Raw genomic sequence first — 18,693 nt, 5'->3', positions numbered from 1 at the left:
AATTTTTAAACGAGAATTCAAGGGAACCTGGCACAATGGCTCAATCTGAAAAAAGTAAAGGGTGATCCTGGAGCATATCGTTAATATTGTTACGATTAACTGAAGTCTATTAAAAAACTGCAATAGGTCTTTAACTGTATTCACTATAGTGGCAGAATTAACTATTATAATACTATTAACTGTATCTGACTAGTAATTGGATAACTTAGTCTTTTATTTGCATCCACTCTAATAACTGTTTGAAAAGCATTAGGTCTATAGTAACCAAATAAACTATAATAATATTATTAATTCAACATAACTTTCATCAATTTTATAAATACTTATAGACTAAAAAAAATTCTTGATGGAGAAATTGAATGCCTGCTGCAAAAATTCGTCCCTCAATATCCTTCACTATATCCACTTTCAAAGGATTGCCGAGACCTAGTATTCCTTTGTTTTGATTCCAATAACTTCGAGTCATGACTCATGATGATAAAACACATATTGTTTTTTATTTTAATATATAAATATTTAAAATGAAAGACCAATTTTGAAACAAAAATTATTTATTTTCCATACATATATTAAAACGATAATTTATACATCTCATTAACTCTACGTAATATACATTCAATTGTTACATCTAATTAGGTTTAGGGGACTTCTGGGTGCGATCAATGTTTTACATAAATAAAACTTTAATATCGATCACATCCAAAACTTATTAAATATGAATTAGAAAGATAAGTGTGCAAATAATAATACTTTTTTATCCTCTGGACTAGGTTAAGAAAAAAAATTAAACCATAGATGGCGTTTCAGTAATAGACTATAAACTAGGTATAGACTGAGCATTTCCGTATTAGTACACTCTCCTTTTCGAAAATAATTCAGTTTTATTACATTGCTTAGAGTTTTAATTATGGTTAAGGTACATATATATCTATAAGAATGCTCAATTTTACTACATAAAAATAATTAAAATCGGAATAGAACATAAAAAGTAGTTTTTAAATAGACAAATAGTAAAAGCTTTAACAAAGAGTTTATAGTCCATTAAAATTGTCTGCCTTATAAAACATCGTTTTTTCGGCAACTGCGCACGTCTTAAATGACAAAGAAGTGACAGTTGAAAATGAAAAAAGGCGGGAGAATGGCTTAAAACGTATATAACAATAAATAGTTTAAAAATATATATTAAATTCGGAAATACTTTGGAATATCATAGCCATTTTTAAAATTAAGTACAAGTTTACTCCGACAGGGTTAACGAAATAATTATGGACGGAATATATTTATGTTGCTAATCTATGTTATATTTGGAAGTGTTACAAACAACTTTCACACATTTTAAATTATTGTAAAAAAATAAATTTCTGCGTCTTTTAGTATAATCTTTTAATAAGTAGTGTCTGTTTAATTTCTTTAATGAACCAAGTTGGAATCTAAAAACGTTATATGACAATGAACATAACAATGCTTTAGAAAATTGACCGAAAGAGACAGTCATAATAGTATTACATGAAAAGGGATAAACTTAAAGTCTACCATTGCTGTCTCTTTTCGTTATGACCATTTTGACATTGAAGTTTGACATTATACACGTTTTGGTATAATAAGCAACCTATCTGAATATGACGTTGGTTTGAGCTGGTGCGTGATCTCGCGCTGAATGTCTGCGGAATGGATTCCAGGAGGGCATCCTTCGTGCGGAGGATCTTGCTGTGGCACCAGTGGAACCACTTGAAGTGGAAGCAGCTGATACCGACCCTGGGGTTGAAGATTGGCGACTTGTTTCAGGGGATGACTGCAAATTTAAGTATAAAATTAGCGCCCTTGAGCAACTCAAAAACAGTACCGATTCAATAGTTAAATTTAATATTAATTGAATGAATACTTTAAAAAACGTCATATTTTTTATTTGTTTGAAATATGTACACATGTTCTATATTGTAATGATTAAAATTGATCCAGTAGTTTGACATAATGACAGTTTGTGTCGACAAATTTTCATAAAAATTTAGTTTTCTATGTCATCGTCCAATTGATTAATCTGTGCCCATTTAATTGCCATGTGTCATTTAATTTTCGTACTGTAATAACCTTCTTGGTATAAGTACATATATATTATGTAATCTGTACCTTATTAGATCCACTATCCATGGGCGTAGCAAGTCGAAGTGTTAGCGTCCGTCCTGCGCGTTGTATTAATGCTACCACGGCCTCGTGACTTGACCATTTTACGTCAGTATCGCCGATAGATATTATAAAGTCACCCTCTCTCATACCGGCCATCTGTAAAAAAATCAACTATAGAATATCAATTTTTTTAATTTTTTTTTAATGCTTTTTATTACAATTCTGGGTAACGGACATGCCAAACCGAGATGGAGTGATCTATCAAAGACTCAGTTATTAAGGTTACACAAAAAATTGTATATTATTGTAAATATATTTTATATTGTTCAATAATGTGTGAATAAACAAAAATGAATTTTCCTATAATCTGAGTTAAATTCTTTCACCATTTGAATGCTAATAAAGGAACCTACTAAAACTACAATAATGTAACGAGGCGTAAAAAACCAAAAAAAAAAAATAAAAATTAAAGAACATATCAATAACTACAAAAAATGTTTTAAAAATAATGTCCCGACGTGCGAAGCCGGCACGGGCCGCTAGTATTTTAAAAGACGAAAAATCTATCATAAAGAATAAACTTACATCAGCCAATGAGTTAGGTTCAACAGCCGCTATGACAACTGGCGCCCCCCCTCTAACAGTAAACCCGAATCCTTCTTCCTCATTCATATCGTATTCGCTGGCGGCTCTTCTTAAGTCCCTCTTATACTCCTTGGGGCAGCTCTCATAGTTGATGTAGACGCCATTTTGTTTCGTCACTTCGTAGTCGTATTTTTCGTAGTACGTGCTGTTGTCTTCTGAACGGTCACGTTTGTCACTTGGTTTACGCTAAACAGAAGGAATTTTCAACTATATTATACGTAAAATATAAGTTACGACCAGTCTGATAGACCAATGTCAGAACAAAGCCTTTTTCGTCTATTTCACTGTATACCCCTCCCCTACAACTTCGTTTTATTTAGAAAATCTTTTTAAAAGTACCGTTTGCATAACTAAGTGCAACAAATTATCCTTTGTTTGGGGGTATGAAGGGTTCATACCGTTTAGAGAACCCACCAAAAATAGACTCAGAAATATATCCCAAAGGGTGCCACGATATTCCTATGCACGTCTGCAATTCGTTACCTTTGGTCTATCACTCCTTCTTTCCCTCCGTCTTTCTCCATCTCTCTGCAATTGAACGAGTCTTGGTGCACTCCAATGCCTCTTAGCTGAGAATACAGCTATAGGCCCAAGGGTCTTAAATAGGTCTTCTACTCTGTGTTGAGCAAAGTCCGGAGGCGTCAGGGCCAATTGGAATTTAGATGAGGCTGGAAAAAAATCAATTTTTGGTTATTCGAGTATTACGTCCTTAAAAACGCCTTTTTGTTGCAAAGGATTTTGGGATTTCGATATTCTTTGTGTAAATTAAATTAGTTGAATGCAGTCTTTTAGCTAAATTACTTTTTCGTCTCTTTTTATCAAATTCCGTTTTCGCTGTGATGATAAGAGACAGAGAACTTTAGTTAAAACGGTGCAAATAGACTCTTTTTTTATGAAGATTGTTTTTTAAATTGATATGTATATCCATCGTTGTATATACAACAACTATTAACTAATATTGTATAATCATATAATATTCCACATATGTGGAACAAGTTGTTTATAACTAGTATCTATGAATACGTACGAGCCAAGCGTACGGACTCGGAATTTCCAAAATCCTTGGAGTTATAGCCAGAGTATATCCAAGCGTACTACAGAGCGTACAAGCGTGTACTCTCTTCAACAGTTACATTGCATTCATTCCTTATAGCTATCTATTAACGTTTTATTTTTTTCTTACATTCTATTGTTATAGAGTAAAATCCTGTATTATTTAAAGCACCACATAGGAAACGTGTAATAATTTCTAAAAACTATATCAATTAAGTTCACTCATTACTTTTTTCTACATGGTATTTACACTAATAAAGAGTAAAATATTCTATTGTCTATGTAGCCTTGTCTAATTACCTTAAAACACAGTATACAAAAACGTTATAAATTATTTACATTGCATTTTTTTAAACGCAAATGGTTTATTATCAACTCACGCAGTATATTGGGTACATCAAGGAGGTCTGCGAAGTCTGGTTCGTCGGCCAATTGAGCTTTGTCCCGAGATGCTCGCTCGCGATGCGCCCCAACTACCAGAGACAGTGCCTCTTTACCACGTAACTCACTGAAATTAATATTACAACAGTCATTTAACTAAAATGTTTTTATGTTTTTATGCCGCATCCCGGAGCTCGTAGGTTCGATCCCCGGCGTTCCTTTTATGTGTGCATTTAACATTCGCTCGAACGGTGAAGGAAAACATCGTGAAGAAACCGGCTTGTCATAGAACCGAAAAGTCGACGGCGTGTGTGAGGCACATGCTGATCACATGTCTATTAGATTGACAAATGACCATGAAACAGATACAGAAATCCCCAGACGTGTAAAGGTTAAAAACTGATTATTATATATATTATCTATGGAATGATTTGGATAACTAATCAACATGATAACTGAAAAAGAAAACTTTTTCGAAAGTGGAATAATTTTTGTTTTCATATAACATGATACATACCGACACATCCTCTGTAGCCTCAAAGCCTCCTCGTATAAAGCTAGAGCTTCAGCCAAGTGCGCACGGCCTAATGCCATATGGTCCAAGTCTTCGTCGTATTTGAACGTAGGGGAAATCGAACCTGTAACCATTACATTAATTATGGGTCTCAGTGGTTCTTTGTAGGGTGTGTTCTTGAACTGTTTTATTATATTATCTTCTTCATTATTATAGTCAAATTATGTTAACTCTGTCATGAGAAGAGAGATAAGTTCAGGTGCAATTGAGTTGGATTAATTATAGTGTTTTTAGGAATTTTTCAAAAAAATGAGGTGTAATTATGTCTATATAGAAATAATTACACCTCTACAAATCAATATATGCAAAGGTACATTTCGTATAACTAAGTTTAATATGTACTCGCAATTTTTTATTGTTTAATAAAGGTAACACCAGATGATATTTACGCAAAAGAACCCCACAGATAGTCCTTAAAACTTCAAATCCCGTACCATTATGATTACAATCAGGCGGTCCATACATGGCTGCTAGTCGTTCCCTCGCATGTATGACGCTGGTGGTATGTAGGAGTCCGGTAGCGGCGTACTGATGTGCCAAAGCGCGGTAGAACTCAGTCTTCACGTGAACGAGAGACACCCACGAGTATGGCACGTAGTTGAACACACCTTCAGTTTGCATCTGGAAATTATTGAAGTGAAACTTCTTTAGAATCGTTGTGATTTCAAACCGGATGCAACGAAAAAGCGACAGTAAAAAGAGACAGAAACATTAATTCATATGATTTAACGTGGGAGAAAATGAGATAGCAGGCATTATACAGCCTCTCTTTACTGCCGCTTTTTCATTTGATCGAATTTCAAACTTTCGATGTTTTAGTTTTTCCCAAATTAAAAATTTATATTAAACTTATAAATTAAAATTTATCATTAAAATATACTGTTTTAAAAGAACACACACATTTAGATAATGGAAAATGATTAATTTATATATGATTAATAATAAAAAAAATGTTTTTGAAGGTTTCACTTCTACCATGTGTGAATTGCACATATGTTTTTTTTTTGTTTATATAGCACAAAGATGGCGTTGCTTTAAATTTTTTAATATTAATGTTTTAAGAACTTTATTTCTGATTACAAACAAAAAATTTTTTATTTATATGCGAAACTTAATATGTATACAGAGACGAGATGCAGTTCCCATCAGCCATCCCAATGTTAGTCTACTAGGCTCAATCTTTAATGTCCTTTTGAATTGGTTAAAAGCGCTAATATTACGAATTTAAGACTACCGTCTTTTTTTTCTTTTATTGCTTAAATAATTGTACAATACTTAATAGACTCCTTCGAATTAAGTGTAAGAATCAAGGCTGTATAATGTCCTCCTTAGTTTGATTACCTAAATAGTCGGAGATACGCCAGGCGAGTATAGTTTCTTCAATATTTACCTTTCATTCATTTAGTATTAGAAACCCGGCGATTATCATTAAATTATTAGGTAGTTATTCTATTGTAATATACGAGTGTTTATTATGTAGTTTAGATAATATCCTCTGTCAGTGCCGGATTAAGCCAACGATGCGGGGCCTGTAGCAAATTCTATCAAGGGGCCCGCCCTTCTCTAGTTTAAGGTATTAAATATTTTTTTTATATAGAATAACTTTCAATTAGACTTATTTAAGCAAATCATGATCTAAAAGTTTGTATTTACGATTTTTAGAATGAGTTGCTGTGTAAATTAATATTTTATTATTACGGGTACGTTGGAGCGCGGGGCCACTAAATCCGCGGGGCCCGTAGAATTTGCTTTTCGTCGCTAATCCGGCACCGTCCTATGTTATTTAAAACACTCCGATGAGCCAGGTATAAAACATTAAGTACGAAATAGCGAACGACCGCTTTACGTACTCATTTGGGGAACGTACAAAGACTATCATTCAAATGGCTATTGAAAAACAAATGACGTATTGTTATACATAAGTACACATTCACATACCTTTTCATACAACTGGTTATATGTGTGCGCGAGTTGCGCGCTCTCTTGCGCAAGATCGAGGCACATGTCAGTATCGTCTCGCAATTCCCGATCTCGACCACGGCACGCTTCACGCGCCTGTAGCTGGAGTTTCTCGAAGAGGCATTCGCGGGCTTGTGCCTGAAAATATTTTTATATAGTCTATGGTAAAATAAATTTATTTGGACTAAACATTCTTATTTTTTTTTTCAATTGTCAATAATTCTTGAATACAGAAATAACATAAAAATATATCTAATAACTAACCTTAAAATTTAATTATTAAAAAATATTATTAATATTCTTATTATATGTATGTGGATGTCGCAGCCAACTTGTTTAATTAGGCGAAGGCTAGGTTAGCGTCGAAACTCTTCAGATTGTCAATATGGCATCAGAAGTTTGATGGTTTAAAGAAAACACTTTTTTAACGGTTTAAGTTATGTATTATTGTTAAAAAAGTGTTATCTTTAAATGTGTAAATTCATATATAAAGTTATGTTAATAAAAGACAATATAAGATTGATGGTGTATTCCAAAGTTTAATAACAACCAACGAAAGAAGATTGTAGTGACAATAATAGTGGGAATTTAGCTATGCAATTTTATTAAAAAAAAAACTTTTTATGCCATTTTTTAAATTTTTTTATATAAAAAAGCTAAGCATTAAACAGCCAGTTTATTTAAAGTAACAAACGCTACAGCTGAATATCTTTCAGGCTGTAACTACTCACAGTCATAAGCGTTCCCAGAACTAGCAAAGTGTGCGCAGCTAGGTCAACAGATGGCGCGTTTGTAAAGTTCTCGTGGATGTAACGAAGTGTACCAGCCGCACGGAGTAACGCGTCCACTGCGCCATCTAAACCCGCGCATGAGTTGCGTTCCTGTTAAATAAATAATAATTTCTTATGAAATTGACGTAAATAAAACGTAAAATATAATACATATTGTGTATCTATATAATAAGAACGCGAACCGCGACAGTAGATAGGTAGGTAGGTTTTTAGGAAATAAGCAAGTTGAATGGATTTTTAAGATTAACGCACACACTCTTATACACCCACACACATCTTACATTCCTACACACATTTCAACAAGCATAGCAACTGGCTAGTATCGCTTTGAATCTGCGACAAATATTATCTTTTTTTAAGCTGTGTAATATTAATAAACTGTTAAATAAATAAACTATAGATCCACGAACTATAACATATAAGTACAAATGCGTTTGTATTGGCTTTTTCGTCTTTATATAAAAGCATTCTATTTTACTAGAAATCAAAATGTAAATAAAGATTAAGCCGTTTAATGTGTATATTTTTGGATTTTTCAAAATTACAAGATTCTATATGTATATAGTATAAGTGTTTTTTAATACCTGTCTAGCTCCAATCTGTGTGTATATGCCAGCAATGTTAAACAAAACGCAGGCCTTTTCGAACGCCACAGTCCTCTGACACGAAGGAACTCCTGAAATATAGAATACAAATATTCTTTTCAACGACAAATTTATAATGATTAAATGATTTCGTGATGATTTTATATATTATATTGATCGGTTCGTCAGTTTACGCATTCAGAAAAAGCCTATTAAAATTCATATTATAATTAGGTACCTGTCAATGAGTCGAACCATTCGAAATAGACCCCAAGGGATCTATCGGGTGGAAAGAATCGCCTCTCGATATAGTACAGTTGGTTATAATATTTAAAGAGGAGAGCTACGCCAGTTGTCGATCGTACTGGAGTTCGGATGGCCTGGAAATTATACAAATAGATGTAAGCTATTATTTGTAACAGTCTTGTACCACAATATCATTTATGGCAAATATCAAGTCACGTGACAGAAGTGAATTAATGTAATTTTATAATGAGTAGCTTTTTAATAACATAGGCGGACAAACGAGCCTACAGGTGCTCCCCTTTTTGGGCATCGCTTATTCGCAGCCCATAGACACCAATTTTAGTGGGTGAGCCAGCGTTTGAGGGAGGAGTATGTTCATTTTTTTAAAAAGTTGGTGGTCGTCTAGAGAAGACGCCTACCGGGAATCGATTCCGCAGTTCGTTAGTTAGCAAAGGAAAATGTCATGTGAAGCGGACTATGGAAGAGTTCTAGCCATCAAGGGGATGGCTGGCTTCTTTGTACTGAATCTACTCTTTTTACTGAATGTAATTAATTTAAATATATTTTTTAATACTTGAGGAAAACTTAGCATAAATACAACAAATACAATACAAATGTAAACATTTTACATTTATCTTTGCAACCTGAAAAAAAAACAAAATGTAAAATTAAAAGCATTTAATATTTACTGACGTTTATAAGTGTACATTGAATGAATGAATGATTTTGAATTTAGAATCGAATGAATTTTCAATGGCGTCTGTGGTTTCTTGCTTCAGTATTTCATAGACAAATTTTACACTGTTATGTATTCACTATTAAAAATTGGTTGTAGAAGAAATTAGTTTTAGCAAAATTTAGCAATGGGGCAACAGTCGTCCTTTACCTGTCTCATATCCATGAAGTCCGATATGGGGTCCTCGTACAAGGCGGCATCCTCGCTATAATGTTCTAGGATGAAGTCCTTGAACGGTTCCCGGAAGTCAACTTCCTTGGTTTCTTTTAAGCCCAGGGGAATCATCGGCATTACACACTCCTTGCTGAAAAGTTTAAGTGAGATTTAGACAACAATTCTTTCACAATCAAGACAAAATTAAAACAATCAATTCAAGAACTTTTTCGTCCGGGAATCAAGGTTCAAGAGCTTACAAACGAACTACTCATTGGGCCATGAACGTTAATATACTGCTTTATATAATGTCAATTAAAATGCTTTTTCTTGCATACAGGAACACTTTTCTTCAAACACACCAAAGTAAGCAAATTATTAGTACATTGGCTTTAGTTTAAAACAAAAATGACTCTAAAATACAAATTGTCTACGCTGTGAATCAATAAACTGTTAAATATATAAATAAACAATAAATTCACGAGTTACGAATTGATTGATATGGTAATTTTGTTCTTTATTTATTTAAAAGTTTTCTATTTTACCAGATATTAAAAGGTGAATAAAGATAATATAGCCAATATAATCATAAAAGTTCTCTTATGATATTAACAAGTCACACGAGAATTATAAAAAGCTTTTATCGAATTAAATCTCGTTCAAGTTCACACAAAGAAAATGTGGTAATACCAGAGGTTGAACGCAATTTAGATGTTTCTAACTACGCTCATTACGGCCTAGGCATAACACTTTTTGTGATTTCCTTTTGTGGAGATGCATAACATACCTGAAGGCAAGGGTTCTATGTTATGCATGTAAAAATATATTTTGTATCTCTTGTATATATATATATATAATATGTAAATTAAATTCTGTTTTTTTCTTTTACACTAAAAATGTTTGGAATGTTTACCTTCTTGTTACAAAAAAAGACTATTTGTGAAGATTTGTAATTGGCCCACAATGTTATATATATATACATCTATTTCTGTATTGTGCTGTGAATCTTTTGAATAAATAAATAAATAAACGTTATTAGTTATAGTTAAAGTTCAACTATAATAGCAGTTAATAGTTCGCAAAACTAAATTAAAAATGAAAACATAACAATTCAAAAAATGTAGTGCGTTTCCTATGCAATCATTCATTTAGTATTTGGAGTATAGAACTTTGTACAAATGTGCTCAAGTAAAGTGTTGTATTATTTAATTATATAATAAAAATTCTTGCAAATCTTTTTGCGATTAAAATGGCATACAAAGTCAATGTACTGATCAAATTATAACTTGCCGCTTTGTGTACTTATATTTCAATAAAAATAAGTGTGATTACACATTAATTATAAAAAAGTACAATTACAGGCATGCTCATGCGCAGTATATCATTATCCCGCAATTTAAACATGATTGAACAAGTATTATTTAATTTTATGGCTTCTTTAGGAAATCGCATGGCATTAAGTTGGCGGACAAGTTAATTTTGAAAATCGAACACAATTATAGTTACTTTGTTTTTATAAATTAAATTTTACGGCTTGAGAAAAACGCTAGATTTATTTACGGGTGTTAATCTGCACAAGCTATACTTCATTTTTTTTGCAATTATTGCATCTTTTTGGACATTGTTAGCTATTTTCTTTGTATATAATTATATGTGTTATGTCCCGTAATAATAGAGTTGAATGTGTGTTCGATAACATCAGTGCAACAATGGACTTTTCTCTTTATGAGTACAACATTCACTCTTACGATAAAAAAAATGAGGTATAGCATAGGTATAAAATTAACACCAAACACAGAAGGCAACTCATCAACTTGCCAATTGAGAACAAAATAATACCAGGAAAGAGATAAAGAGGCCAAACCTAATACTTTGTCGCCAAAGGTATGGGTTTACTCTAGATTAACAGTAAACTCATGGAGGAGAATGTTTGTGGTTTCGTGGACCGAGTTTCGTACAAACGTCTCGATACTTCAAGAACTCGGTAGCGTCTGATTTCAACAGTACATTCTGGCATCCTTACATTCTTCGGACACGTATCTCGGCGTGGTGATCAGTCCATAGAACGCCTTGTCGTCCAGGGGAAGGTGGAAGGCATTAGACCGCGCAGCAGGTCACCTACGCGTTAGACTGATCAGATTATATCTGCCGTAGGAATATCTGAATCAGTGCAGCAGGTTGACCTCTAATAGGCAACGGCGGAACGTCGTGAAGCGGATCACATCTGCCCCTTATATTACCAATACATCATAACGATCACGTCCGCTCTGTCAAGAGTGTACCGGATAAGAAGAACTCTAGATTAAAACTTGTAGGAAAAATACCTCACCTGTCATTCTGATACAATTCCACTGATGAGTTCAGTTCAGCAAGCTGCTCTTTGAGGAGTTGGAGGTTTGAATTGACGAAACTCAGCTCCAGGGCTACCGTCTCCCGCAGTTTCCTGTTTGTGGTCGCCTAAAATGAAATATGGAATATTAGATATTTGTTTAAAACGTAGCAATTCTTAAAAGGCCGGCAACGCACTCGCGAGCCCTCTGGCATTGAGAGTGTCCATGGGCGGCGGTATCACTTAACATCAGGTGAGCCTCCTGCCCGTTTGCCTCCTGTTCTATGAAAAAAATCGGTAAAATTTGAATCAATTTATTTTCAACACAAATATGCAGTATTAACACTTAACAGTTTTCTTAACTTAAACAAAAAAAAAATCTGTTATATTTGAGTCGTGTACTCTTTTTCGCCTGCTCTGCAGTCGAGCCATCTTCTATTGAGGTGAGAAGGGGATAACGTATCACATAATATAATAAAAGAGCATCTGAAAGGGATGATAGAAATTAAAATAAAATTTACTTAAAGAGATAAGTAGTCTCTGACTATGATTGCTGAGAAGCATTCAACCACGTAATGTAAATAGTGTTTCAAATAAGGCTATGATTTTATTTTGTAATGAACAACAGATAGAGATATTGTTTAAACAAGTATTGCTTAAACAAATTGTTATGATCTTAAATATTATATAACAGTCTTTGAAACTGTAGGACAAGTAAAGTTTAACAAGAAATAATCATAATGGTAGTTATTACACTATATTGTTATTTCAACTGTGCAATTTAATTGAAATGAGTTGAATGAAATGAAACTATTTAACGTATAGACAGCGAAAGAAGTCTTTAGCTTTTGATTGGATAAATGTTGAATATTATTTGCTAGCTGTAACGAGGAGCATTACAAACTGGTCGATTTAAAAGAGTAATTAAGTTATTGTTCAACGTTCTTCGCCCTTGATTTTCGAATTCGAATTTGAATCTTAGATTAGAAACACTGGCCGTTGAGTTTAGACTACATTTCTTTACAGAAAGAAAGAAAGGCATTATAACCATAAACAAATTTATATTGCGCAGCGGGGCGTGCGTGCAGTTTTATTCACCAAGTACGAAGACGTTTTGTCAAGGCCAGGGGTCAGAGACCAGAGGGCGCTACGGTTCGTTGGCTCGCCATTGTTCATAACAGGAAACGACATTGTCAAGACCTCTAGGGAGTGACTCACATCACGTGTAAGAAGCTTATGTAGGGGTCACTACCGAGTTTCTTGATAGCTATTTTATTAAAGGATTTATGTGTGATATTATAAAGACAAAGCTTTACAAGACTGGGTCCTAATATCTCTTTTTGGGTCAGTAACTCATGTCTGAGTATCGTATCTGTATAGTAATATCTGACGCGATTTTTCCCCCACCAATTACAATAACAAATAGGTTTTAATATAATGTTCGATGTTCTGTCTAATATATGCTCTTAGGCCATTGAAAAAACAATTAATTAGGCCAATTAAAATAGAATTAATCTCCTAAAAACTAGTCTGTTTTTAAGAAAAAAAAGTTTAGCATAATTGCAACATAAGGATACTGAAATCCCGAAGTTTTCGTATGCAATTCCGATTCGAAATCGCTTCTGGAAGTTACAGAGTACCGTCGCAAGCGAGTTTAACGAGTTGCCTAAATACAATTATAAAAAGACAAAATAGGGTGACAAAAGTATTTTTATATATTATACGAAATGTGTGTTACAATATACTATGAAAAGAAAAGGTTTTTCATTTTTAAAGATTCTTATGAAAGTAAATGTGATCGTAGATTCGATTCCCGGCTGTGCACCAATGGACTTTCTTTCTATGCGCGCATTAGCTAGAACGGTAAAGGAAAACATTGTGAGGAAACCGGCGTGCAAAGACATTTGTGAAGTACGGGAGCTCATCACCTACTAGCCTGTTAGATTAACAAAGGATCCTGACACTGATACAGAAATCTGAGGCCTAGGCCTTAAAAGGTTGTAGTGTAGCATTACTGTAGTACTGTATGTAGCACTACTGATTAAAATGGAAGTAAATGTTTATTATGCACAGTAATTACATTTCTTGCCGCGATTTGTTGCAACTTGCTTTAAGTGCAATCGATTCGTTCCGTCCCATTTATTGTTCATCAAATTGCTATTCAGATTAAACTCTTTGTTTTGTATTACAAAACTTATCTTGAATCTATCAATACATAAAGGCAGTTCATACTGCTATAGAGCCTCATTTCGTAAAACGAAGATGGGAGTGGAGATCTGTGGTAATAGAGTACTGTCGTCTACAGATGTTTCGCGCCAAACATTTTGACAAAAATTTAACTCGGAACAAAATCTACGGGATTGTTTAATTATCATTATTACAGAATACCAATGCTATCATTCAGTTTTTATTTAGTTTTAAAACAAACATACACACACAACACACAACACACACACAAAAAACAACACACACAACAAACAGAAAAAACAACAACAAGAACACAGTTCTTTCTTTGCAAACGCAATTATTGAAAAAAAAAAGAACTATTTGTGTTTATTTTCATTTGCAATTTTTTAGAACATAAAATTGATAGCTTTTCGTCGACTAATTTTTTCGATATAATTTATTTACAGCGTAAGTTTTAAAGAATAAGACGAAAACTTCACTATACTATACTTATAATCTTTATGTGTAAGAAGAAACTCTTAGTGCTTACCTTAAACAAATTTTCAGCTCCAGCCCTTAGTCTAAGCTCCTTATTTATCTCTTGGTTGAGCTGACAGCGTCTGGTCTGCAACCGGCCGCGGCATGTTGCAACGCGGGGGTCTGAACCCTGGAAAGAGAGAGACAGCAATTAGATAAAATATTCACCTTAATACTTAGTAGCTGTATACCAACAATAAAAAGTGAAAAAAAAATAGTTGGATGAAACCCATTGGAAAAGGACGAGTATATTATAAAATGCTTTTACTCTTAAAAACTCACCCCCTTCCCTTTCCCTACCTCAGATCGGCCGTAAATTATATTTCCTATCGTTTTTATAATATTGTTCATTTTCCAATGGTTTTCATCCTACTAATATTTTTGTTGGTTTCAAAAACTTACTGTTAATAAGGTTTTGGTAAAAATATGTGATAATTAATAAAACTTTCGTAAGTACATTATTGCCGCTCAATTTCGTTATAAATGAAAAATGTATGGAGTGAAAGTGGATCAGTGCACTACATCGGTCACTGTATTATGATAGCACGACACCGATATTTACTTGTATGGTACCTTTACACAATAAAGAAACCAATGCAAGTTTCTTCGGTCATCGCGCTTGCACAAGCTGATATAGTTGTTAATTATATATTTATTGAATTATATAAAATAATTATATTTCCAAAAAACTTAAGTGGAAATGGACGGGGAACACCGATCGCATAAATAATGGCAGATGGACAAACAGGGTAACAAGCTGAAGCTACCAGGGAAAGGAAAGAGAGACCTTTTGCACTGTGGGCTGGCAAGTTGATAGAGAGTGATAGTAGGAGATCTTTGAAAAAAAATCTGTATAAGAATTTAAATGTGTATGTTTTGTAATGATTGATGAATTTTTCAAGGGATAAATGAGTCTTAATTATTATTATATATTTTTAATGGATTTGTTCCTTTCAAATTATATAATTTTAGACATAAACCAATAATTACTGTCATTTGCAGAAGTTTATAAACAAAGAGGGTAGTTTTTCAATTTTAAATATCCATCATAACCATGATTTATAGATAGATAGGTTTATTCAGTAGTGCAATGACCCAGCTAAATGAATACTTACATAATAGTGCCAAAAATATTATAGTTTCATAAGATTAAAACAATGAACACTTAATATGCAAGTCGGATACATTTGTATTCATTACATATGCTGTTAGGCGCGTACGCTGTCTAAGATGAATTTATTGCATTGCCTTGGATTGGTAACGTAACTATTATAGTCACGAAATACGTAAAGATGGAAGGATAACAGGGGAAAGAATTAATATATTTATGCATTATAGATACTGCATATGTTTAAAAAAAAGGCTAAGTTTGATCGTTAGCTAACAAATTGAACAAGCGATCAATTTGTAGAGCTTAGAGAGCTGTGATGGCAGAAGGCAGAAGATCATTGTATGGCAAGTCTGTTAATTACAGTCGTTTTAACTGTATTCACTGTTTTAACTGTACAGTTTTTTTGTTGAAATTTGGCGTATTGAATAAATTAAGTTCCAAAAAGCTTATTTTTTTATTGAAGACATGCAGACACCATATTAGTCGAAATCTGCTTATCTGAGACATTTGTGAGGTTGAGGAAGGCATGAACAATCTTTTTTTTTTTATAGAACAGGGGGCAAACAATTACCGTACACGGTAAATGTATATATGATTTCAAAATCTATATATTTATTTATACTTTAAGAGTGCACCTAAAATCAGGTTACTTAAATGATGACGCAGCCGGCCTTTACGGTAAAATAATCATTATTATACACTAAACAAAAAAAAACTGGTCTTAAGATTCATGAATTACATTAACGCTAAGAAATAAAATAAAAATATTAATTGCGAGAATTTGTATTGAGCAGATAGATAGAGGTATGAACAATATGTAGTAACATAACCCTTTAAGATAGTGAATTATTAATAAGACAAATCCAATAATAAAAGACAATATAAATTTTAACACTATCTCGGGTGTTGAAATGATGTGCAATTCTGCGACCGAAATGTTTGGTGTTGCGAGTGACATTCCGCTATATTTTAATTAAGTAAGTATAAGGAACGTGAGGTGTTAGTCTCACCTTGAGGCTTGAACTCATTTAATAATTATGAAACAAATATATCATATCTTAGGAAATCTTGATGTATAAAGTAAAACTTGTCACTATAACGCCATAAAACCATCACGAAATATACGGAAATCTGATGAGAGACTAAAATTTTATTTGTAAACCACAGTATTGAATTTTTATAAAAATTAGTAAATTATAATATTCGTTTATTAGGTGTGTGTGGTTTTTTTACTGATCATGTAAAACATCGTCATAGGTTCGATTCACGTGCACCAATGAACTTTCTGTATATATGTGCAGTCAACAGTCGCTCGTGGCCCAAGGAAGACAAAGTGAAGAAACCGGCATGCCTTTAGTCCCAAAAAGTCGGTGAGTGTCAGACACAGAACTACTGTTAGAAATTATCGCGAAACAGATACAGAAATATGACGCCCAGATCTAAAGGGTTTAATTATTTTTTGAGTTACAAAAATCCACACAATGGAAGTCGCCATTGGTATGGTATGGTATATCTGTTAAACTGGTTGTATAAATGTTTTTTATTGGTTATACATATATTAGTTGTGTCTTCTACGTATTTGCGTGTTGTTCTCACGAGTATATAAGTGCGTGCTCCTATTTCACCATGCCTCCTGCTGATAGAGGATAAATATTTGTTTTTAATTTATTTTATTATTCTTTATTACTCAAGATGTCATATGGAACATGGTGTAATGGTTGCAGTTCCTTACAAACGTTGTGTAAAAAAAAATTGGCGATTAGAAAGAGTGGCGGAGAGTTTATTGCCAGTTCTTCTCTTCTGTTCTACGCCCTTGATTTGAAAACTGGCAGTAAATGTAAAATTAGATTCTATAATATTTATTTTTTTGACGTTCATAACTGTACATTATGTTACCTATATGAATAAATGAATTTTGACTTTGACTTTGACATGACTTCTGTAAAGCACTTAAAATGTCGAGTTTTGTAAGTGATTTATGTTTAATTACGCGTATTTAAATGAGTATTACTCGGTATATATTATAGAATTTAGAACGTGAAATGTAAATTAAACTTACGAAAACCGACTTTTTAACAGTCCTAACATACATTTCAATGCATTAATTGCATCAATGTCGTTTGATTAATTACAAAACGCATCTAACTTTCGGAGCGTGGCTTTTACGACACGCACAGTTAGTGACACGCTAAAGGCTCTGTTTCACAAGAATCGATGTCTTTACATATCAAACAGTTATAATATGATACATTTCTTGATACGCGTAAACAATTTTGTAATACATTAATGTTGTAGACATTTGTGATACGTTCCACAACACTTCGACGGTCATTTTTCTCTTCGGTTTTAGCGATATAGTATACGCGCTTAAAGTTAACTTGTCGCACTATACTATCCTGTGTATTGCTGTTAAGCGTAGATAGGTGACTGTTACTCCAACCAAAGGCACTAATTTGAAATATGCTTACGGTGAAAGAAAAAACGGGCATATCCAGTCCCAAAAATTTACAAAATCGTCGATTGCGCTAGCCGGCTCAAGCCATACAGACGGTTATATTTGAGATTTTGTTAAATATACATATATGTAATTTAATACTTTGACTTTAATTTGTAATACGACGAAACCAAATAATTACATAAATAAAAATATATTATTCTGTTACAACATTTTATTTTTATTATGTTGTAACAGAATAATATTAAATTTAACACATTGCTACTTTATTCTTAAATGATCTGTAATAAATTTAGTTCCTTTTTAAATACAATTACAAACATTATACATTATATCCAAAATGACAGAATACTTCCCATTTTTTTCCGTGGTATATGGCGACCATAGATAGAAGACATACCAATAAGAAACAGAACACGACCGCTAGTGATAAATAATAAACATAAAAAACGGTCAAATGTCAGTTCAGTAGTCGATCACATAACAATTCCGTTGACAAAGAGATCGCTATCATTTCTCAAAACTTTTGTTTTGTAATGAGAGTCGGGCATATCGGAGAATCGTTCATAAATATTTTCCGGCAAAGAGAGTTTATTGTGCCAGGGCTCCATACAGTTCTAGTGATTAGATATTTCAAAACAAAAGAGGTTTATCTGTATAGAAATCTACTGCCGCATATAACAATATATTTGGGTTTTTAGTAGATCATATGTCTTGTTTAACAGACTTAAAAATCGTATAAGAAGAGTTCAAGGTATAACATTTTTCATGTTAAATATAACAAATAGAGAAGAGAGGAAGAGTGTTTGTCTAATGGCTGCAGTATACGACTCTCATGTCAGAGGTCAT

General features: G+C 33.2%; 1 protein-coding gene across 2 annotated transcripts in view; it reads right to left on the bottom strand.

Annotated features, from left to right (window-relative positions):
* Positions 1-533: 533 nt before the first annotated feature.
* The window catches only part of LOC110996356 (rhophilin-2), a 64,862-nt gene continuing 46,702 nt past the window's right edge, over positions 534-18,693 (bottom strand). For both annotated transcript variants that reach the window (XM_022263986.2, XM_022263987.2), the window contains exons 3-16: positions 14,292-14,408; positions 11,576-11,703; positions 9,244-9,397; positions 8,350-8,491; positions 8,112-8,203; positions 7,468-7,617; positions 6,716-6,874; positions 5,212-5,398; positions 4,721-4,841; positions 4,203-4,330; positions 3,253-3,437; positions 2,710-2,955; positions 2,128-2,280; positions 534-1,792 (exon numbers count right to left, since the gene is read on the bottom strand). In XM_022263986.2, coding sequence (XP_022119678.2) covers positions 1,610-1,792; positions 2,128-2,280; positions 2,710-2,955; positions 3,253-3,437; positions 4,203-4,330; positions 4,721-4,841; positions 5,212-5,398; positions 6,716-6,874; positions 7,468-7,617; positions 8,112-8,203; positions 8,350-8,491; positions 9,244-9,397; positions 11,576-11,703; positions 14,292-14,408 — 2,145 coding nt within the window. In that variant the 3' untranslated portion in view covers positions 534-1,609. The remainder of the gene's footprint in view (positions 1,793-2,127; positions 2,281-2,709; positions 2,956-3,252; positions 3,438-4,202; positions 4,331-4,720; positions 4,842-5,211; positions 5,399-6,715; positions 6,875-7,467; positions 7,618-8,111; positions 8,204-8,349; positions 8,492-9,243; positions 9,398-11,575; positions 11,704-14,291; positions 14,409-18,693) is intronic.

The sequence above is a fragment of the Pieris rapae genome, chromosome 5, assembly GCF_905147795.1.
Source record: "Pieris rapae chromosome 5, ilPieRapa1.1, whole genome shotgun sequence".
NCBI lineage: Eukaryota > Metazoa > Arthropoda > Insecta > Lepidoptera > Pieridae > Pieris > Pieris rapae.
This window is presented reverse-complemented; position numbering and strand designations above follow the sequence as displayed.